Here is a 24,577-nt window from a genome sequence, read left to right on the forward strand (position 1 = left end):
TTCAGTGCCGTGCTGGCACCCTGTACAGGCCAGAATTGACGGCGTTTCCAACAGTGTCAACACTTAGCCTCAGGATCACAGAATCCCACCCTAGTTCTCCTCATGATGTTCACAGACATCGCTGATTCCCAGGGTAGCTTCCCTATTGTCACACAATCAGCCTCCTCCTTCTCGTCTGGGTGGCACACCAAACGGCATGGTGCATGCAGTTTTCTTCAGTTGCACAGTTCAAAGCTACAGCAGTTATACACACACTTACAAATTGACAAAGCCTTTTCAGAAAAGCTTCCGATTAAATACAACTTCAGATTTCCAAAGTCCAAATCTATAATGGCTAAAATATTTAATTTGTTGGAACTTAAGCAGCCTCTGATCCTGGGCTGGTGGACGTACAAGAGAAAAGCCAGCTGGTGTGATATAATTTAAATGGTACATAAATGAAGTGCCAATTACAACATCTGTTGAGGAACAATAAAATTCCAGACAAGCAAAACACCCACACATTACTGGGGACCAAATTGGAGCAGTGGAATAATGCACCACTTTCTAATATGTCATGGCTTATCAGAGCTTGTACACTGAAAATATACTCTATAATATAAACAAGAGCCATGTGATTCCACTCCCATTCTTCTCAGGCAGGTTTGGTGATGGGAGCAGAAAATCTCACGAGAGGCCCAAATCGCATTTTCATAGATTTTTTTTTTCCATAGAATTTACAGTGCAGAAGGAGGCCATTCGGCCCATCGAGTCTGCACCGGCTCTTGGAAAGAGCACCTTACCCAAGGTCAACACCTCCACCCCATCCCCATAACCCCACCCAACACTAAGGGCAATTTTGGACACTAAGGGCAATTTATCATGGCCAATCCACCTAACCTGCACATCTTTGGACTGTGGGAGGAAACCGGAGCACCCGGAGGAAACCCACGCACACACGGGGAGGATGTGCAGACTCCGCACAGACAGTGACCCAAGCCAGAATCGAACCTGGGACCCTGGAGCTGTGAAGCGATTGTGCTATCCACAATGCTACCGTGCTGCCCTACGACGTTTAACGACGGCAGGAAGTCTCATTGCTTATCACGCAATGGGAATCCTGATATTCAACGTCAGGAACCCCATTATAATAAATTGGAAGGCATTACCTCGGGACCTGATCATTTCCACCCCCCAGCATTAGATAATCCATTCACGTCGGCATACTGGCATGCTGGAGTGAATTACGACCGGTATCCCACAGTGTACACCTGGCAGACAGATACGTCGGAAGAGCTCAGGTGTGTGCACCACTTGGATGGGTGTGGGGGTAATGACCGGGCAGTACCCAGGCACTGCCCTGGCACAGTCTGGGCCGGCACTGCCCAGGCACTGCGCCCTAGCTCTACCCTTGGTAATGCCCCCGAGATTGTCCCTTGGTACCTACCCCGGTACTATCTAGGCAGTGCAGTGCCTGGGGCAGGATTCCTGGGAGGTAGGGCTACGTTTCCAGTGGAGAAAGACACCGTTGGTGCCAGCAGCTTCAACATTGCTTTTCCTGCCACTGCCACATCCTGAAAAAATTAAAATGCAAAATTCCGCCCAAGACATTGAAATCCAACTCATATACAATGGGCTGGATTTTAAAATGGGTCAAGGGTGAGATCAGAGGCATGAATATGGCAAATTTGGATCACCAACCTCCATGTTAGTTCCCCATCATGATCCCGAGCCATTTGCAATGAAGTCAATAAATGTTAACTTTCTACTGAAACCCCTTTCTCAGGCCAACTAAGATTTTCAGTGAGCATTGCGGGTGACACATTGCCCTGGACGATGTGGTGGGCTCAGGGGTGGAATGGGAGTTGGGACCACAATGAATTACAGGAGTAACCCCACCTCTCGATCCATAATAGTTGCCAGGCTACAGCTGTGGCTGCCGGCTGTCTCCTGGAGAAATTGCTCCTCCAGGATTATAGCTAAGCAGCCATAAATATAAACTCATAACAATAAACCTACCTTGTCTTATCCCTCTCTCTCTCCGTGTTCAGATCGGTAGCCCCTGGGGTTGCTGATCTTTTGAGTGCTGGAGGGCTTCCCACTGGCTCTCCAGGGTTGGTAGCCCACTCATTATCCCTGATAGGATGGCATGCCCACTCCCTGCCATTAATTGGCCTGGCCCTTCAAAAAGACCAGTGGACGTGTCTGGAACACACTGTGCCGGTCTGGACCAGGAACTGAACTGATTGGGTTGCCAAACCAGAACTGAATATCTTGGCCAATCTCTCACTTTCTGATTTTTTAGAAAGGCTACACAATGGTATTTTAATCATTCAATCACTTAAACATGATACACCGGAAGATGTTAGTGTTTACTTGATTTGAAGTGCTGAGAGACATAGCACAGCCATTAAAATCTGTATTCTCACAATACAATATTTCAAATTCGGTATATTGAATTGAAAACTATTGTATAAACCTACTCAATAGCTACAAATGTATTTCTTTTATTTCTATGATGCCAGTAGATGGCACTGTGTTGTCATAATTTCTCCTTAAAACTCACTATTTTATTAAACGCCCTGCAGGGTACAGACAAATGCTTTAAGTCTTCTACCTGCAATCTTCTACAAGTCCCCCACCATCAGTTGCCCGACCTTTTTTTGGTCCATGTTTTTCAATTTGTATTTTGGAAAATCCTTGGGCGGGATTCTCTGATGCCCGACGCCAATATCGTAATCGGTAATCTGGCGGATAATCTCTTACGACACCCAAATCGGGGGCGGAGCCGGTCTGATGCCGGATTTCGACTGACATAGAGAGTCTAGTCAAACAATGTGACCAATGTCAAATTGCCATCTACAGCCCTAATGCACCCTTGGGTGTGGCCAGGTAGACCATAGGTGTGACTACACGCGTTTTGGAGGTCCATTCATGGGCACCACATTCCTGCTCACAACAGATGCGCACTCCAAGTGGTTGAACATACACAAAATGAGGTCCGCAACCTCATCAGCAACCCGAGGTGCTGGTCTCGGAAAATAGGCCCGCATTCATTAATGAAGAGTTCCAGCATTTCATGAGAACAAACGGTGTTCAAAATCTTCAAACTTCTCTCTACCACTCTGCTTTAAATGGACTGGCTGAGAGAGCCATCCAAACATTCAAAGCCGCCATGAAGAAACACATTCAAAGCCGCCATAAAGAAACAGTCATCAGCCTCCCTACAAACTAAAATAGCCCATTTCCTGATCGACTATAGAATGACACCTCATGTTACCACACGTGTTACACCTACCAAGTTACTAATGGGCAGACATATTAGAACAAGGTTAGATCTGGTATTTCTGAATTTGGCGAGGAAGGTGAAGGCAAAACAGAATGCACATGAGACCAAAATTTGTGCAAGTTAGGTGGATTGGCCATGCTACAAAATTGATCCTTAGTGTCCAAAGATGTACAGGTTAGATGGGGTTACGGAGATAGCGCAGGGGAATGGGCCTAGGTAGGGTGTTCTTTCAGAGCGTCAGTTCAGACTAGATGGGCCAAATGGCCCCCTTCTTCACTATAGGCATTCTATGGTACATCATCGTTCGACAAAAACTGAAAGGACATTTGAGGTGGACGACTTGTATATGTAAAGAATTTTGGTGCTGGTCCAGATTGGATCCCTGGAACAGTTGTGGCAGGAACTGGTCCAGTGTGGTATGAAATAGGTATCCAAGGTAAAAGAGTGAAGAAACACCTGGACCATTTGAGAAGGAGATAAGCACACAGAGCCAGTGGGGCAATCTGACCCAACTAGAACCCAAGTGCACAGCCTCAGACTGAGGGGATGATCCATTAAAATAGAGATGAGGAGGAATTTCATCAGCCAGAGGGTGGTGAATCTCTGCAACACATTGCTGCAGAAGGCTGTAGAGATAGAGGGGGATCAGGGGTTATGGGGAGAAGGCAGGAGAATGGGGATGAGAAACATATCAGTCATGATTCAATGGCGGAGCAGACTCGATAGACCGAATGGCCTATTTCTGATCCTATGTCTTATGGTCTTATAGTATGCGGAGTCTGCACATCCTCCCCGTGTCTGCGTGGGTTTCCTCCGGGTGCTCCGGTTTCCTCCCACAGTCCAAAGATGTGCAGGTTAGGTGGATTGGCCATGCTAAATTGCCCTTAGTGTCCAAAATTGCCCTTAGTATTGGGTGGGGTTACTGGGTTCTGGGGATAGGGTGGAGGTGTTGAACTTGGGTAGGGTGCTCTTTCCAAGAGCCAGTGCAGACTCGATGGGCCGAATGGCCTCCTTCTGCACTGTAAATTCTATGGTGCCTGCCAGTGATATTGCTACAGATGAAAGCAATGCTGCTACAAGCTATCCTGAGGAAGAGCCATGCAATGTACCAATGGAAACTGGAGAAGTTATTTGCACTGACGCACCTTTCAAGTTGAGAGTCAACCCACTGAGGTTCAAGCTGAATTTACTTCCACTATTGGTGCACTAACTAGTAAATTACGACACTCCCAAAGGATCAGAAAGTCCCCGGGCCAACTTATCTTATATGGGACTGTGTTGAGTTCCATTTGTTGTACAATACTACAAACAGTTCCATTGTTACAGAAATGTGTTAATCAGGAACTTAAAAGGGGAGGAATATGGTAGCGGCCCCTTTAAGGGACGAGTTCTCGAAGAGGCATGTGACCCGTTCAGCGAATTGAGCCACAGCGGGCAAATCATAGGGCTGAGTGTGGGTTTTCCTGGCCAGTTTTGAAGTCTGGAGTTGTGGAGTATGGAAGCCTTTATCTCACTCTCTGTGATTAGTTACTTATCTTTGTCATAGGCCTTGCTAAAATCCATATTACATCAAGCATGCCAGCTTCATCAGCCTTCCTTGTTACTATTTCCATCAAGTTAGTCAAGTTAACCTCCCCTTAACAAATCCATGCTGACTGTCCTAGATTAATCTATGCCCTTCTAAGTGATATTTTATACGGTCTCTTGGAATTTATTTCCAATAATTTTATTAGGTAGTAGGAAGGGTGTGGGGACCTCATAGCGGATGATGAACCTGGCAAGGCTGTGGATATGGACAGCGTGCCGATCTTAACAGCAGGACATAATTTAAATGAAATTCTGAAGAGTCCCTCACGACTTCCTGCCAGATTGACTGCCCAGCTGGCTGCTGGAAGCAAATGTTTATGGCAGGAGGACACAAAGACCTGTGGGAACAGTTCCTGGTACATACTGGATGCATGAACTCACTGTGGTATTCAGGCAGCTGTTTGCCCTGTCTTTAGCCAAAAGTGTTAATCACCATCTGGGAAATACTTGGGAAAGATGTTAACTGTGATGTTTTTAAGAAATAGAAATGTAGGCCGCGATTCACCCAAAATATTTCTAAGTCTGGTTTTTCGCTATTCCACGGCTCATTGCAGATTTTTTGGCTCGGGGAGATTCTCTCCGCCGAGGCCGCACTTAGAATGATTTCCTGCCGAGCAGAAAACGGTCCTCACAGATTGGGTTGCCATTTTGTAGGGTTGCCCTGATCTTTCTCCCCCCCCACCCATTTCAAGCCACCCATTTTTGAACCCCCCCTCCCCCCAAACCTGGGGAGGTCCCAGGAACTGCCACCCTCTGATAAGGCCACCTCCCTGGCATTGCCAATCTGGCACCATGGGCACTCTGGCGCTGCCAGCCTGACACCCTGGCAGTGCCCCTGCCAGCCTAGCAGTGTCAGCCAGGCACCCTGGCACTGCCAGGTGGCTTTGCCAGGGTACCAGGATGGCAATGCCAGGTATCCGGGTGGCAGCACCAAGGTGTCCGGTGACACGGGAATGCCAGAGTACCACCCTGCCCTGTCCCCGACCACTCGGAGATCTCTAATGGCCTGGGAGAACCCCCACTGCCTTAACACCTGGTCCACGTTTGTGTAGACCAGGACTAAAGGGCGCCCTGGCGAGGTCTCCCAGGTGCGGCTGTTGATTCCCGGGTGCCGGGAAAAGCCGATGAACGTTTATTTAAATGAGCCAGTGAGGGCAAGATCCAGATCATGAAATCTCCCGAGATTCCATTGGATCTCATGAGATGTGAGATGTTTCGAACGTTGGAGATTCAATAGTTTCGTCCTGACGAGCGCGATGAGGCCACTGAATCGTGCCCATAGTTCCTAATCTTTGACAGATGGCAAATGAGACCAGAATTCGAGACAAAATGCCTTGGGAATATGTGAGAGGGTAATTTTATAATCGAGCAGGGCAGAGTTCAGAACAGGTGAAATGACAAAAGGGGTAGATATTTGAAATCAGATTTTTTTTTAAATTAGATATAAAATGTTGAAAACAACTTATATAGATATAGTGCCTTTACCAGAATAATATGGCCCACGGTGTTTTGAAGAGATAGCGGTCCACAACTTCTGGGTTCACCAGCGTCGCAGTTAGGGGTACCCCTATGAGGCGCTGAGACGCCCTCCAGGAAGTTCCCATGGAAGGGTTTACCTGACAATTAACAAAAAACGCTAACTTCCTCTGGACATTTGCACTGGGAACCATCCTACAGAAGTGATTTTAATCGTTAACTTCGGATAGGTTTTTTGAAAGGAAAAACACACCTCCAGAATAATTATTTAAATAACTCAGTCCCAGCTTCGCACAGGACACCCCACATAAACACGACCCCTCAGGGGAGCAACCACACCACCCTCAAACCTTCCTCCACCCCCACGGACCAATCCTTCCCAACCCGATCCCCCTCCTCCAGGTGTGACCCTACCCTCCCACTGACTTGCCTCCCTCCCTCAATGATTCTCCCTCGATGTCCTTCCCGGACTGACTCCCCTTCCGGACTGACCCTTCCTCTCGGACCGAGTCCTCTCCCTCCCTTCCTCCCGGACTGAGCTGCCTCTCAGACTGACCCACGCTCCTAGACTGACCCCCTCTCTCCCTCCAGGACTGACCCCACTACTGGACTAACCCCCCCCCCCCTCCTACCTGCACTGACCTCCCTCCTGGACTGACTCCCTCCTACACTGGTCGCTTCCCCAATCCTCTCCACCATTTCTCAAACTTTATAATTTACCAGCTCCATGTAAATTGTCCCTTTATAGCTCCACTTTATGGCAGTTACAGGGGGTGACTTGTCTCACCCAGCCTGAGTGAGGAAGGTTGGCGAGACAGGGGCTTCAGAATCCCAGTAAAGGTAAGTCTGGTGAGAGAGGCAATCGGATGGAGATTTCCACTCTGCGGAAGTTACTGCACATTATAAAACTAAATATGACACCAAGCCACATAAGACAATATTAGGTCAAATGGCCAAATAGTTGACAAAGAGGCAGGTTTGAAGAAGTGTCTTAAAGGAGGAAAGCAAGGTGGGACGGAGAGGTTCAGGAACTGTCACCCACTACCACGTTCCTTGCACCCTAACCGCAAGTGATGGGCAAGTAACTGAAAATTTTTTAAAGAGCCAGGATAAATATTCAGGAGGGCATGGATTAATCAAGGACAATCAGCACAGATTTGTTAACAGATGGTCGTATCTGACTAACCATTTAATTACTTGAGGAGGTATCAAGGAAGGTTGATAAGGATAGTCCTTTGATGTAGTCTACATGAATTTTAGCAAGGTTTTTGACAAGGTCCAGCATGGCAGACTGGTCAGAAAATTAAAATTCTGGGCTACTTGAAACATGATAAGTTGGATCCAAAACGGACTCTGTGACAGGGAGCAAAGATTGGAAAGCTGTTTTTTTAAATATAATCTTTATTGTCACAAGTAGGCTAACATTAACACTGCAATGAGGTTACTGTGAAAAGCCCCGAGTCGCCACATCCCGCCATCTGTTCGGGTACACAGAGGGAGAATTCAGAATGTCCAAATTTCCTAACAGCACGTCTTTCAGGAGTAGTGGGAGGAAACCGGAGCACCTGGGGGAAACCCACGCAGACACAGGGAGAACATTCAGACTCCGCACAGACAGTGACCCAGCTGGGAATCAAACCTGGGACCCTGGCGCTGTGAAGCCACAGTGCTAACCACTGTGCTACCGTGCTGCCCTTAATGATGTTTTTGATGAGATTCTGGCGGATTCATTTCTGGGACCTTTGCTATTCAATGTATATAGTAAAATTTAAATGTCAGGGGCATGATCAAGAAGTTTGCAGATGGTACAATAATTGGGCATGTGGATATTAGTGAGGAAGAAAGCTGTAGACTGCAGGAAGGTATCAATGATGGCAGATGGAAAGAAAAATGACAAATGGAATTCAATCCAGAGAAGTGTGAGAGAATGGATTTGGAGAGAATAAGCAATGCAAGGAATACATAATAAGCTGTAGGGTTCCAAGAAATGTAAAGGAAAAGAAGGACTTTGGAGTGCATGACCACAGATACTTGAAGGTGAGGACAAGTAGATAAAGTAGTCAAGAATGCATACAGAATTTTCCTTTACTCCCCATAGCCTACAGTATAAGAGCAGGGAGGTTATACTAAAGTCACATAAGACACTGGTTAGGCCACAGCTGGTGTACTACTCTGGTCACCACATTAGGGGCCTCACGGTAGCATGGTGGTTAGCATTAATGCTTCACAGCTCCAGGGTCCCAGGTTCGATTCTCGGCTGGGTCACTGTCTGTGTGGAGTCTGCACGTCCTCCCCGTGTGTGCGTGGGTTTCCTCCGGGTGCTCCGGTTTCCTCCCACAGTCCAAAGATGTGCGGGTTAGGTAGATTGGCCATGCTAAATTGCCCGTAGTGTAAGGTTAATGGGGGGGATTGTTGGGTTACGGGTATACGGGTTACGTGGGTTTAAGTAGGGTGATCATTGCTCGGCACAACATCGAGGGCCGAAGGGCCTGTTCTGTGCTGTACTGTTCTATGTTCTATTACAGGAAGGATGTGATCACAGTAAAAAGGATATAGAGGAGATTTACAAAGATTATATCAGGATTGAAAATCGGCTGGACTTGTTTCCTTTGGAAGGGAGGAGGCTGAAAGGAGATTCAATTGAGGTCTATAAACCTATCTGGGGCCTAGATAGGGTGAATAGGAAAGACCCAGTTCCCTCAGCAGAGAGATCAATAATCAAGGTGCATAAATTTAAAATAATAGGTTGAAAGATGAGGGGGAGGTGATGTTTTGCATCCGGTGGGTGATGGGTGTCTGGAATGCACTGTCTGAAGGGGTATTAGAGGCAGAAACCCTCAGAATATTAAAAGAAACACTTGAATATACACTTGCGATGCTATAACCCACAGGCCATGGACAAAGAACTGGAATATGGGATTAGCCTGAATAACACCTTTTCAGTCATTGTAGACAGGATACCCATTGATTGACAGGATACCCACAGTGTAGAAGGCCTTTCGACCTGAAAGAACGCTCCCCCTCCCATTGATCAAGGCCAGCCCAATCCACCTCCCTGCACATTTGCACTGTGGGAGGAAGCCAGTGGCCAGTGCACATGGAGAAAACCCACTCAAACACTAAATGTGCATTACTTTCAACAGATATCACTACTGGTGGTTTGATACATAAAGCATAAAAGTGATCAGATTAAGACAGGTGGGTGTCTTTTGAACAGGACATTCCAAAAATCAAACTCATTCCTCTAAACATTGAGAGTTAGACAAGTTAATCAAAATTCAATGAACATTATACATTTTAAATAATGTACCTTTACTGGTATTTAAGTGAAAATGCTGCAAGAAGACAATCCATCAGCTACAATGTTAGTATATGGAAAGTACAAAATCAGATTATCTAAATAATATTTTATCTCATATAGGTGCTATACATGCAGCATACACATACAGACCCTCTAGAATTAAAATACAAAATAAGGTAACTTCACTGGTCCACATTTTTCTGAGTTCTGTTTACTAACTTGTCCTAATTTAAGCAAGCAGACTCCAGAGTCAGCTTTTGCGGACCAAATGAAAGCACGGCAACAAAAAAATGTCCTACCTCCATTTCCACCAGCAGCCATTTTGCAGGGAGCGGAAAAGGGAACCTGTCCCTATCGAAAGGCCAAGGTCAGTCCTTTCAGGATTTGCACTGGGGCAGGCAGGCTTCAGAAGCCCTCCGCAACTCTACTGAGAGGTGGGACCGACCATGGAGGTTGGACAGAGGACCATGAAACGTCTTAAAAGGTAAGTTAGAGGATTTTTTGGGGTTTAAAGGAGACGTTGAAGGCAAGTGAAAGTTGAAGGTCAGTAAAGGAAGGGGTAGAGGGAGCTCCCCCCAATGACTCCATTAAATGGCCAAATTTTGGGTAAGCTTCAATTTTGATGGGCCTTCTCGCAGAGGACCCATGAGACTTACATCTGCATTTTTAAAGTGCTAACAACTGAGGCTCAGATCTGTTGCCTGCACTTCTAAGAAATAATTTCAATTTCACTTTATTATCTATACGGAAATTCATTTTGTGTAACACAGCCCGTTCATTTTTTTAAATTACATCTAAACAAAGAATAATAAAAGAGTATCCTTTCACAAGCGATCTAACTTTAATTAAGTATGTATGAAAAACAATTCCTATGTATTAAAATAATGCGTCAGTGAGTCCCAACCTGATTCTTGTCCATACTTCAAGCTTGTGTTAAAAGTTCTTACTGAGAAGGGCACAAATGAATTCAGGAACCGATCTGTCAGGCATCCAAGAGATTGCAGTTTTAACCCTAAATGCAGCCAGTAGCAATAATTCTTGAAGTGGACTGGGGTTTTTGGGCAGGAGAACGAAGTAGAGCTGCCAAGGCCAATGTATGCCTGGCTTCAGTGCCCAAGGTTGGGTAGGTGTAGGGATAGAGCCAGCCTTTATCAGTGCCGGAGCAGAGTGGGTCTCTACCAGGGCCTGGAGAGAAGGGGTCTTTTAATGTAGCTGGGGTGGGCGGGGCTTTACAGGTGCTAAAGTAGAGCTTAATTTTGAAGATGTTAACATTACAGGCTGTGATGGTAGACTGCCCATTTGCCTGAACAGATCTCCGATGATGTCATACAATTGTTCTCTTAAAATGCCCTTGTTCAACTACAACACTGTTTGTGAGAAAACTGGACACGATCTACCAGCCACGCTGCGCCCGAGAAGCTGCGTGCTGCAGCACAACGAGGCCGTAAATGACGGGAGACCCCGCTCCCAGGACCTACACGGCTCGCCACTCCTCACAAGATCTAACGCGATCTCACGAGAAGTCCGATGTGAAGCCTGCCCATCGTGGGCAGGATCACTTTTTGGAAGAACTGCATATTAGAGTCAGACAACTAGTATTACTCTAATATGCAGTTCTCTGAGGTAACAAAAGCATTGGGATCTATCCCCTACGTCTTGGAGACCTCGGGCGAGCACCATTCAATACTGGTCTCCATATTTGAGTGGTGCCCTAGCACTACTGATGCCACCCAGGCAATGCCACCTGGGTACCAGCCTGGAACTGGTATGGTGCCCAGGTGGCATTGCCAGCTAGCAGGAACACTGCCAGGGTGCCAAGCTGGGGTCCAGGATTTGAAACATTGGATGGCAAATTTGGGTTACAGTGTAAATTATAAAGAGACACTAGGGGCGGCATTCACCCCTACCCGGCGGGACGGGGGTCCCGGCGTAGGGGAGTGGCGCCAACCACTCCGGCGTCGGGCCTCCCCAAAGGTGCGGAGAATGGGGGCTAGGCCTGCTCCGGAGCGGTTGGCACCACGCCGACTGCCGCCAAAACCAGAACCTGCGGCCTTTCAGGCCCACCGCCCGGCGCCAGGGCTGGCTGAAAGGCCTTCGCCGGTTCGCGCATGCGTCAGCCGCTGATGTCACCACCGGCGCATGCGCGCTGGAGGATTCTCTTCCGCTTCCACCATGGCGGAGGCCGTGGCGGCGGCGGAGGAGAAAGAGTGCCCCCAAGGCACTGGCTCGCCCGCTGATCGGGGGGCCCCGATCGCGGGCCTGGCCACCGTGGGGGCGCCCCCCCCCCCCCCCAGGACCCCGGGGGTCCGGTCGCGCCGCCAATCCCGCCGCCACCAGAGGTGGTTCAAACCTCGGCGGCGGGAGAGGCCTCCCAGCGGCGGGACTTCGGCCCATCGCGGGCCGGAGAATCGCCGCAGGGGCCTCGCCGATCGGCGCGGACGTCACACCGATCGGCGGGGCGTGATTCCCGCTCCCGCCAATTCCCGGGTGTTGGAGAATCTCTGCCACGGCGGGGGCCAGATTTTCGGTGGCTCCAGGCAATTCTCCGACCCTGCTGGGGGTCGGAGAATTTCGCCCTAGGTTTTTACTGATATAACAGAATGGCACTGGAAGCAGCTAAGCATTTTCTCAAGGTGGAAGACGTAACACTTAATTATTTGGAGAGACTCTGCAAAGACCGGTTAATCAAATTGGCAGGGGAATTAAAACTGGTTATACCAGCTAGAGCTACGAAGGCAGAGATATTTGAAGCGATTGCTAAACATTTAAATTTGATGGAGATGCTAGGAACACAGGGGCACTGATGAGAGTGCAAAGCCTCAGGAACATCAGTTCTCCTTCAAGCAGTTTATGAACTTTTGAGATGTGAACTTCCATCCATTATCACTCACCAGTTGTTCAGATTAACTGAATCTGCTGAAGATTTTACCATTAGAACCACAGAATGGAATCATAGAATCCTTACAGTGCAGGAGGCCATTTGGCCTATCGAGTTTGCCCTGGCCCTCTGAAAGAGCACCCTACTGAGGCCAACTCCCCCCACCACCCCCTCCAGCCCAGCAACCCCACCTAACCTGCACATCCCTGGACACTAATGGGAAATTTAACATGGCCAAACTACCTAACCTATGCATCTTTGGACTGTGGGAGAAAACCCACATGAACTTAGGGAGGACATACAAACTCCACACAGACAGTCACTCAAGGCTGGAATTGAACCCAGTCTCTCAATTGTTTTCTCCAATGACTTTGACTTCATGATCGCAACTTGAGGCCATTTCAGGTGAGCATCGACTAGAATGAGAAACATACACCTTTCTAACAGTCTGGCGTAATTAATATGTACTCATTGCCAAACCTCTTCTGGCCATTCCGACTTTTGCACAAGACAAGCACATTCCTGTCTTCTCCTTGATTTGGCAATTTTGTGAGGGCCACGAAGAATCCAGCATGAGTTTGGAGAATCAAACAGAGAGTAACTTTATTTACAATAATATGTACAAAGTACCAGCAATTCACTACTGGTTCCCGCTCTAGCCGGTACCACACTGGCCAGTTCTATTTATACATCTGCATAGCTAATGATTGCCCCCCTCCCCCTCTTTGGAGGAATTCATTTTCCCCAATTGTCCCAGCACAACGAGGATCCGGGCAGAGCACAACTAGCATCTAGCCCCGGCCACCAAAAATAGCTCCAGGCTATCTTCCTTATCCTTACAATATAACAGTGGCCTTCATGTAATTGGTTTAATACACATTTTCTTAATGATGGTGTAATGATGACTCTCATTCCCCAGAGGAAACAACCTGCCTGTATGGATAATTCAAGTCTTCAAGTGGAATATGGCTTTAACTCAAGGTTTACTCCGGAAGCCTTGTCCATATCCTCTGACAGTACTGGAGCTGGTGTGCTTCTTCACCTGTTCTGCAGTTAAAGGAGTGTTATCGATTTGCTCTAAGTGGAAAATGTTTCCACATGAACTGCTTATCGATGAACTCTGTGGTAAGGGTAGTCGGGAGAGTCCATCTGCATTGCCATGAAGGTTTGACTGATGATACTTGATCATGTATGTGTGCTGACATTCTGCTCGCTGCTAGTGATGGAATCCCAGTATGAGGACCAAAAATCATTGTGGACGATGGTCCGTCAATAAAGTGAATTTCCTCCCGTACAGGAATTGATATTCCAAAGATGATTCTTTCATCGGTGCGTAACTGCTTTCAGCTTTATTCAAGGTCGATAGGCTTCTCTTCATCTGTGGGCATTAAATGGGAAACAACTGCCCAACCCCATAAAGGTGAAGCTTCACATGCCAGTTGCAGGGGTAAATTTGGGTCACATTTGTCAGGACTTCCGACTTGAGTAGCGACACTTTGGTTTGCACAAATGCTCTCTCGCATTGATCCCCCCCACTTCCGCTCTTTATTTTAAAACAGTAGATTATACAACGGTTTTGAATAGTCAACAGATTAGGGACAAACCTTCCATAGTAATTTAGTCAGAAAGATCGAAGTTGGTTGGCATTTTGAGATGTGGGTACTTCGGTAATGGCTTTGACTTTCAACGGCAACTTATGCAGTCCCTTGGCATCGACGCTATGGCCAAGATGTTTAATTGAAGATTTCACATTTGCCTCTTTGGACTCTTAACCCATAGGTCGACATTTAACAAAATGGGAACAAAGTCCCATACCGAGCGCATTTAGCCGCGTGTTTCGCAGCACGGAGAAACGCAACGCTATCGAGTTGCACTCTGATTAGATAGGGGGCTCAGCAGGGAACGTGTCGCCGAGGCCACAAATAGCCCCGTTCTCTGCACTGAGGAGCTCCGCTCGCCAGAATTCCTCAGTGTAGCACGAGGTTTGGATGCCATTTTTAAATGGCAATCTCTGGTGCCCCTGACACGACCTCCCCACCCCTTCCAAGCCCCAATTCACTAAGAGGGGTTCCACGTCCCACGTCCCCCCGTCCTTCCCCCCAACAGCCCCCCTCAGGGCACCCCAGCCCAATTGCCATTGCACAAAAAATGCCAGGCTTGGCACCTTGAAACCTCTCTCACGCATTCCCTACTCCCTCTCTCTCTTTCCCACTCTGTCCCTCTCTCTCCTTTCCCACTCTGTCCCTCTCTCTCCTTTCCCACTCTGTCCCTCTCTCCTTTCCCACTCTGTCCCTCTCTCCCCTTTGCCACTTTGTCCCTCTCTTTCCTTTCCCACTCTGTCCCTCTCTCTCCTTTCCAACTCTGTCCCTCTCTCCCCTTTGCCACTCTGTCCCTCTCTCTCCTTTCCCACTCTGTCCCTCTCTCTCCTTTCCCACTCTGTCCCTCTCTCTCCTTTCCCACTCTGTCCCTCTCTCCCCTTTGCCACTCTGTCCCTCTCTCTCCTTTCCCACTCTGTCCCTCTCTCTCCTTTCCCACCCTGTCCCTCTCTCTCCTTTCCCACTCTGTCCCTCTCTCTCCTTTCCCACTCTATCCCTCTCTCTCCTTTCCCACTCTGTCCCTCTCCTTTCCCACTCTGTCCCTCTCTCCCCTTTGCCACTTTGTCCCTCTCTCTCCTTTCCCACTCTGTCCCTCTCTCTCCTTTCCCACTCTGTCCCTCTCTCTCCTTTCCCACTCTGTCCCTCTCTCCCCTTTGCCACTCTGTCCCTCTCTCCCCTTTGCCACTCTGTCCCTCTCTCTCCTTTCCCACTCTGTCCCTCTTTCTCCTTTCCCACTCTGTCCTCTCTCTCCTTTCCCACTCTGTTCCTCTCTCTCCTTTCCCACTTTCCTACTCTCCCTCTCTCCTCTATCCTTGCAGTGTCCCTGCCAACTGGCAATGCCATCTGGCCACCTTGGCAGTGCCAGGCTAGAACCCAGATGCCACTGCGGGTGCTGGCCTGGCAGTGCCAGGGTGCCCAGGTGGCACCAGCAGTGCCAGGAGACCACCCTGCCCAAAGGGCCTGCACGGGTGGAGTTCCGTCTGGTCCCCATTTATGGAGACCAGTTTTTTGTTTCCAAAAAATATACTTTATTCATAAAATCTCTAATAAACATTACAGAACATTTCAAATTGTCTTGACTGTACATTTCCATCAAAGCTGTCTTTCTTCCATTCAATTGGGATGACATTACACACATATCCCTCTTTACGTTACAATTCTTTACATTTTGATACATTGGAGTATTGAAGACCCGGACCGAGGGGTTTTACACTGTTACCCACCCCTCGGTGTACATTTGCTGGTGAGACCTTACACAGTGGTAGACCAGCACTGAACATGCTCGCCCGAGGTCTCCGAGGCAACGGGGATAGATCCCAATGCCATGGGTGCCTCAGGAAGCTGCATATTACAGTGAACCTAACTGTTTTGCTCGAATATGCAGATTTCCCACAAAGTGATCCTGGCCACAGTGGGCAGGAATTACATCGCTGCATCTCGCAAAATTGCATTAGTCCAGGGTCTAATGGGAACGGGGTCTCCCAGCATCTGTTGACCACGTTGCGCCGCAACGTACTGCCTTTCAGGCGCAGCATGGCTGTCCGATTGCACCCATAATCTTCTAATCTCTAGAGTATGGTATGTAGGCTGAGACTTGGTCCATAGCTCGTTGAAACAATGCTGGTGCTGAATTCATGCCAAATGGTAATTTTTTGTCTTACGAAATCATCGGCAACTGTTGTGAATCCTGATCCATGTTCATTTGAAGATATACTTGACTGAGGTTGATTTTAGTGAAGTGTTGGCCTCCAATCAACCCAGGAAATAGGTCATCAATCAAAGGTAGAAAGTACTGCTCTGCACACAGTACATGATTAATAGTACCTTTAAAACTGCCACAAATACGCACAGATCTGTCTTTTTTCATACAGGATATGATTGACATAGCCTAATCACTCATGTTAATGAATTCAAGGACTCCCGTTCTGAACAGCTGTTCTAATTCTGCCTCTACCTCAGGTCTGATTGATACGGCGTTGACCTAGCCTTTAAGCATCTTGCCTGACTTCCTTCCTTGATCTTCAGTTTTACTGAGATATTCTTCATGCTACCCAGCTCACCGTTGAAGATAATGGTATGTTTCATCAAGATTTTGGGTAGACCTGATTCGAAATCAATCATGAGATTTACCTCACCCAATTTAATCTGGTCTTTTCCAGCCAAGTTCATCCCATTAGTGCCGGATAATTTCCTTTGGCTATGTGCAAGGGCAAATTTGCCATCTGTCCTTTTAATTGTATTGATACATCGATATAGTCCCTCAATAGAACCACTTCTCCAGTGTAGGTTTTTAACATTATCTTCGAGGGTTGCAGAGCAATATTTTAGAGCATTTCTTGATAGACAGTCTCTGGCACCAGTGAGTAGGTTGCCCCAGAGTCCACTTCCATCTTCACCCAATATCGGTTTGGTGCACCAGCAATAACTAAAACATTTAATGACAGTTCGTCTTTGGACTGGGAACAGAGTTCTTTCTCAGGTCCTTTTGTACCATTTGGACAGAGTGGACTTGATTCAGTTTGACATTTGTTTTATTCAACTCTTGCTTCCTGCAACTTCTGCCTAAAACTTGTTTCTTTTTCCAACAACCACATGCAATGTGGCCCTTATTGCCACAATTTCGGCACATGATGTCTTTGCATCAACAATCTGCTGCAGAATGCCCTGGCAAGTGCGAGTCTGTGTTTGCGTTCGCGTTCCCGTTTCAGCAAACATCTTGTGAATTCTTGTGCTTGAATTCAACTGTTCAGCTTCTTTGGCTGCTAACCCCATGGTTACAGCAACTTTCAAAGCTTTCTTTAAAGTCAGATTGCTGTCTGCTAACAATCGTTTTTGAATAGCTTCAGGCCTTAAACCACAGATTAATCTATCTTTGATGATATCGTTTAACACATCCCCAGATACACAGTGTTCAGTCAGTGTTTTCAGGGTATTTAAAAACTGTGTAATTGGTTTACCTTCATCGTGGTTGCACTTATGAAACCTAAACTTTTCTGCGATAACTAAAGGTTTTGGTGAATTGCTGCCAAATGTCCACTATTCCTTCATATGTTTTTGTGCCTGGCTTTTCCGGCTGTACCAGGCTCCGAAGGAGGTTAAATGTATTCCACCTCCATTATGCTCAGGAATGTTGGGACTTTTATATCTGCTGCTATCTTGTTAGCTTGAACAAAATAGTCGAATCATTCTGTATACGAGCTCCATTGCTTTGTATTCTCATCAAACGGTTACACAACACCAAAAACTGCAATTTTCTCCATGGAATGACCCGCGTGTGCACAATGTGCCACAAATTTTTAGCACTACCTTGTGATGTGACCATCAATTCACACGACACGTGGTTGGAAGTGAACAGTGGTTTTAATAGTCTTTCAACAGAGCCTGCCTGTGACGAGGTGAACTGGCAGACAGGCTCACGACTGCCAAGCTTTATACTTCCGGTTAGTGGGAGGAGCCATGGGCGGAGCCCAGTACAAACTCCTCATCTCCCCCTATGGGCAGAGCCGCGCAACTGTTCGTATACCGAGCTTACATAGACACAGTACATCACATATAATAACAGTGTGAATTACACGGACTGTGATTCACCACACCTTGCTTCCTTTCTCCCCATAACAAGCCCAACCTGAGCGAGCTCGTCCTGTTTTCCATTGTGTTTTGTAACACCCCCAGCTCTCTGTTTGTTGTTGCAGGTGTGGTGAGCTAAGGAATGCCTAGCTAAGCCTAAAAATCAAAATCAAAAACCAAAAGCCTGTCAAGCCCGGTCTGAGACTCACAAACCCCGCAGCATGGCATAATGCCTGCCCGGAACGCCCTCTGCTGATGCGTCACTCGCTGCGTGCGTCCCGTGGGGGGCAGCCATCTTGGCAGACGTCGTCGACTCCGCCCGCCGCGTGCGATTCATGGGGGCCACCATCTTGTCTGACATCATTGACGTCGAACGCCGCGTGCGATCCATGGGGGCTGCCATTTTGTCCGACGTCATCGACGCCACCATTTTGCAAACAGCACGACACTCATCCCCATCCACTCAGCTCCATTCAACTTGACCAGTCCCAGATTTGTCACCTTCAAAGCTCGATGATGGCCATCAGCCTCAACGGGCAGGAGACGTCCTGCCTCTTCGACTCCGGGAGCATGGATAGCTTCGTCCACCCGGACATGGTAAGGTGCTGTTCACTCCGGGTCCTCCCCATCTCACAAGTCATATCCCTAGTTTCCGGATCACACTCCGTGCAGTTCCGGGGTACTGCACCACCAACCTGGCAATACAGGGCGTCGAATACGCTAATTTCAAATTCTATGTCCTCCCCCATCTCTGCGCCCCTCTCCTACTGGGTTTAGACTTTCAGTGCAATCTCCGTAGTCTAACCCTGAAGTTCGGGGGACCCCAGTCCCCTCTCACTGTCTGTAGCCTCGCGACCCTGAAGGTCGCCCGCCCTCGCTCTTCGTGAACCTCACCCCAGACTGTAGGCCCGTTGACACCCAGAGCAGACGGTACAGTGCTCATGACAAGGCCTTCAACAGGTCAGAGGTCCGGCGACTCCTGAGGGAAGGGATCATTGAGGCCAGTAATAGCCCCTGGAGAGCACAAGTGGTGGTCGTCAGGACCGGAAGAAACACCGGATGGTCATTGACTACAGTCAGACGATCAACCGCTACATGCAGCTCGATGAGTATCCCCTCCAGCGCATATCTGACATGGTCAATCAGATTGCGCACTATCAAGTCTTATCTACAGTGGACTTGAAGTCCGCGTACCACCAGCTCCCCGGCGGGAGGACCACCAATACACTGCCTTTGAGGCAGAAGGCCATCTCTTCCCTTTCTTCAGGGTCCCCTTCGGAGTCACCAACGGAGTTTTGGTCTTCCCATGAACGATGGACCGAATGGTCGACCAGTACGGGCTGTGGGCCACGTTCCCGTACTTGGATAATGTTACTATCTGCGGCCATGACTTGCAGGACCATGATGCCAATCTTCAAAAATTCCTCCGCACCGCCCGACTCCTTAATTTGACATATAATAAGGAGAAATGCGTTTTCCGCTAGCCATCCTCGGTTTTGTCGTGGAAAATGGAGTCCTAGGGCCTGACCCCGTCGCATCCGCCCCTCCTGCAACTCCCCCTCCCCCACTGCCCCAAGGCCCTGAAACGGTGCTTGGGATTCTTCTCCAACTATGCCCAGTGGGTCCCCAACTACGCGGACAAAGCCCGCCCACTCATTAAGTCCATCACTTTTCCCCTGACGGCTGAGGCCCACCTGGCCTTCAACCAAACCAGATCCGAAATTGCCAAGGCCACGATGCACACCATTCCAGGTGGAAAGTGATGCGTCTGACTTTGCTCTGGCAGCCACTCTTAACCAGGCAGGGAGGCCTGTCGCCTTTTTTCCCTTACCCTCCATGCCACCGAAATTCGACAGTCCTCTGTTAGAAAGGAGGGGCAAGCCACTGTGGAAGCTGTGCGGCACTGGAAGCATGACCTGGCCGGCAGGAGATTCACTCTCCTCACAGACCAACGGTCGGTTGCCTTCATGTTCAACAACACGCAGCGGGGTAAAATTAAGAGCGACAAGATTTTGCGGTGGAGGATTGAGCTCTCCACCTATAACTACGACATCTTGTATCATCCTGGGAAGCTCAATGAGCCCCCAGATGTCCTGTCCTGTGGCACCTGCACCAACGCGCAGGCTGACCGGTCATGGGCTATACACAACGACCTCTGTCACCCGGGGGTCACCTGGCTTCTCCACTTTGTCAAGGCCCGCAACCTGCCCTACTCCACAGGAGGTCAGAGCTATGACCAGGGGCTGCCACGTTTTGTGCGGAGTGCAAGTCGCACTTCTATCGGCCAGACAAGGCCCACCTGGTGAAGGCCTCCCGCCCTTTAGAACGCCACGGTATGGATTTCAAAGGGCCACTCCCCTCCACTGATCGTAACGTGTACTTTCTCAACGTTGTTGATGAGTACTCAGGTTTTCCTTTCGCCATCCCATGCCCTGACATGACCTCTGCCACAGTCATCAATGCCCTGCGCAGTATCTTCACCCTGTTCGGTTTCCCCACTTATATTCACAGCGATCGGGGATCCTCATTCATGAGCGATAAGTTGCGTCAGTACCTGCTCAGTAAGGGCATCGCCTCGAGCAGGACTACCAGCTACAACCCCAGGGGAAACGGGCAGGTGGAGAGGGAGAATGCTACATTCTGGAAGGCCGTCCTTCTGGCCCTACAGTCCAGAAGTCTCCCAGTCGCCCGCTGGCAGGAGGTCATCCCTGATGCACTCAACTCCATCCGGTCACTGTTGTGTACTGCTACTAACACTGCTGCGACCACTAACGACCGTCTATTTTTCTTTCCCAGGACATCGATCTCCGGGGTCTCGCTTCCTACCTGGCTCACGACCCTGGACTGGTACTCCTCCGGAAGCACGTGAGGAGCCAAAAGGCCAAAAGGTGAGAAGGTTCACCTCCTCCATGCGAACCCTCAGTACGCATACGTGACACACCGCAATGGGCGGCAGGACACAGTCTCCCTCAGGAACCTGGCCCCCGCGGGTACCCCTGCGCCCACCATCACCTCACCGCTTCCTTCTACCTCCCCACCTACCCCATCAACTGGTACCGCTGTGCCCACCATCACCTCAGCGCTTCCTTCTACCTCCCCATCTACCCCATAAACTCATCCGGGGTCCATTAGCACCGCCCCTGCGCTGTCACCTTGTCCGGGACCCTGTTGTGAGGACGACGTGCTCCCGGAGTCGAAGGTCTCGACGCCAGCGCCTATACTGCGACGTTCACAGCTGACAATACACTCTCCTGTGAGACTGAACCTGTGAGTCCACTTCACCCCCGCCAGACTTTTTTTTAAACAGGGGGTGAATGTGGTGAGCCATGTATGGCTGTTGTATATATTATTGTATTTATTCACTGTTACTGTTGTTGTGTTGATGTTGATGTTGGCTCCACCTGTGGCTCCGCCCCTCTGAGAAGGTATATAACCCATCGATCCGGGACAGCCTCTCAAGTGCGGGAGGAGCTATTGGTGGGCACATTCTAGCTGATTAAAACCACAGTTCTTGTTAACTACCGTTTCGACTGGATTGATTGGTATCACAAGGTTCTTGCTACTCATGGCTACTGTGTTCATTTCGAGTGGGCTTCACTCCAAGGTTGTTTCCTTTGGGTTTTCCGGTGATGAGCCACTGTTTGGCTCCCCCATCCCCAGCTTTCATGTTGTGACGATTTCAATTATTTATTATTTCTTCGGGTGCCTACAAACGCTGTTCGAGTTAGTTTTACCAGTGCCTACAAACACTGTTTGCCTACCTCGCCCCCAGTTTTTATGTGGTGGATTCAAGTTTGAGTCTTCAGGACTTGGGAGGTTCAACCAAAATGTAGAGCTTTATTTCGAAGATGTTAACACGACAGGCTACAATGTTAGACTGCCTGATTGTTTGGAAAAACAGCCGATGACTTCGCCTGTGATGGCGTCATGCAATCATCCTCTTAAAGTGCCCCTGTTCAGCTACAGGGCTGCTTGTGAGGAAACACAAAAAACACTAAAAACACAACACACCATTTTGTATCAAATGGTCAGATGACTGCATCACAAATCTCAAATTCAAGAGAGCATGCGGATTGAAAAGAAGTTTTACCTGGTGAGTTATTAATAGAAGCAGTAGAATCCACAAGCCCAGCTGCAGGACTGATACAGCTGGAAGTCGAGGTTGGGACTGACCCATTCACAGAAGACTGCAGAGCCAGAGGACCTGCACTAGTAACCGATGTTGGCTGTACTGTGGCTCCCAGGGTAGATCCAGGTAGGTTCACTGCAGTCTGAACTTTAACTTGTGCCATTCTCTATCACTGCAAAGAATATATACGTTAAAGAGTTGAAAGGGCTGATTATGATAAGAGCAAAACAAATTGTAATAAATTTGTAATACTGCAGATGTTGGAAATCTAAAATAATTGACAACTTATTGTTCCAATCAAAGACTTGAAAGTGTAACTTTCTCCACAGACACTGCCTGACCATCTGAGTATTTTTGGAATTTTGTTTTTATTTGTAATTGATATAACCTGGTTAAGGCTGATGAAAACAGCATGTGATGTTCTGAGAATGGAAATAATCTGCAACAATAATTGGTTCTAATGTTTCATTCATGTTTACAGAAAAGTCAGTTGACAAGAGTTTACAGAGGCAGAACATTCGATTAGACTTCGCTGCATGTTTATGTTTTCCAATTTTTGTATAGCAAGTTGTTAAAAGTGCAAGCTAATAATATTGCATCAGAGAAACTGGACATCTGGGATCTGAGTGAATGGGTCAAGCAATAGCCTATCTCCTTGACCAGGTACAATGTTTGTAAAATGAACAGCCCAAAACACAGAGATGGAAGCGAAAGCTGAGATGGAAGTGAAGGCTAGAATGGGTGAATGAATTTATTGTTAAATCAGGCACAAAGGGAGAAGAAAAATAAAAGACTGAATTAAAACAGAGAAAGAGACCTGAAAGAAAAGTTATAAAAAAAAACTTTCCATTTTAAAATCTCCAGTTAAAAACTGAACAAATAAGATCATTTTCACTGTTGACTGGCAGTAATTTACACTGATCACGTCATTAAGAGTATTTAGACTTGATATTAATAGACTTAATATTATGTCTTGTGTTTCACAAAAGTTTGAAATCATTACACTTTTAGAAACTTACTGGAACTTAGACCAAGTGCATTTTTCCAGATCTCACCATAGGCTGCGGGACAATTGTTTACTACTGACTGGAGTGCAGTAGTGAGTCTTGATGCTTTGGATATACATTTTTACCTATACATGACAATATAGTTCCTAAATAAGTTTGGAATAATATGACAATATCCTTCAATGTCTTTTTATATCAACATAATCTTCCGATCATTAACTTTTATAATTAAACATATAATTCTGAACCAAAAAAGTTTTTCATATAGCCTTTACTCAAAAAGTATTATTCACTTTATTGCTCAGGTGGCAAAATCTCATGGATTTGGTATTCATCGCTCTCAGTGGTGAGATGACATGCTGTACTAGCGATGTTGTGCAGGGTTGCTTCTGGTGTTGTCGGAGTTGTGCTTGATGTTGCTGATGCCGTATCACTTGCCAACGATGTTGATGTTTCACCGCTTGTTAGTGATGCTGTTGATGTTGCCTCACTAGTTGGCAGTGTTGCTGATGACCTTTCTTTACCAATTCTGGTATAGCTTACAAATGGGCTTACTTTCTTCTCACCTGTTTACCAGTTACAGTCTCGATGATGTATATAACTTTAGAGTCTCAGATTCACCTTTGGTGGGTTCTGTGTTTCATTGTTAATACACAGGTTGTCCTCTCAACCACTCAGTCAAGGATATGGCATGCTTGTTGAAGTGTTGATTACCTTCTATTCGTGCATCAGTCAGTTTTGTTTTATTTCCTTCTGGTAATTTGGAGATTGTATCTTTCTTGGCAAAGTTGTGTCGTATTTTCTGGCATGCAGTAGTTCTGCAAGCAATTTCATGTCAGCCTCGGAGGGGCAGTGGGGGGTGGGGGGCTCGGAATGACATTAGGGCATGGTTCAAGTCTTCCTTTGTCTCTTGGCACTTTACGAGGGTCCTCTTGATTATCCAAATATGTATGAAACCGTATCCCGTTGGGCAACATGGGGATGAAGTTATTTTTTAAAAATATTTTATTGAGGCATTTATATTTTCACACAGCAAACATTATCCCAAATCAAAATAAACCAACAGGGCTGCAATGAACAAACTCAACAAAATACCCACCATCCCGCCCCCACTTCCCAACCCCCCCCCCCCCCCCCCCACCGCTCTGCACTGCTGGCATCTTAACTTGTTTCGAAGAAGTCGATAAACGGCTGCCACCTCCGGTAAACCCCTCCCCAGAACCCCTCAAGGCGAACTATATTTTTTCTAATCTGAGAAACTCAGCCAG

The 24,577-nt window shown here is 47.6% G+C and overlaps 1 protein-coding gene across 9 annotated transcripts in view; it reads right to left on the bottom strand.

Annotated features, from left to right (window-relative positions):
• The window catches only part of stau2 (staufen double-stranded RNA binding protein 2), a 459,368-nt gene extending 436,872 nt beyond the window's left edge, over positions 1 to 22,496 (bottom strand). For 8 of the 9 annotated variants that reach the window (XM_038809615.1, XM_038809614.1, XM_038809617.1 and 5 more), the window contains exon 1: positions 22,264 to 22,496. In XM_038809615.1, coding sequence (XP_038665543.1) covers positions 22,264 to 22,465 — 202 coding nt within the window. In that variant the 5' untranslated portion in view covers positions 22,466 to 22,496. The remainder of the gene's footprint in view (positions 1 to 22,263) is intronic. The other variant, XM_038809618.1, reaches the window with a different exon arrangement.
• Between the last annotated feature and the right edge of the window lie 2,081 nt (positions 22,497 to 24,577).

Source organism: Scyliorhinus canicula, chromosome 10, assembly GCF_902713615.1.
Source record: "Scyliorhinus canicula chromosome 10, sScyCan1.1, whole genome shotgun sequence".
In the NCBI taxonomy this organism is placed as follows: Eukaryota; Metazoa; Chordata; class Chondrichthyes; order Carcharhiniformes; family Scyliorhinidae; genus Scyliorhinus; species Scyliorhinus canicula.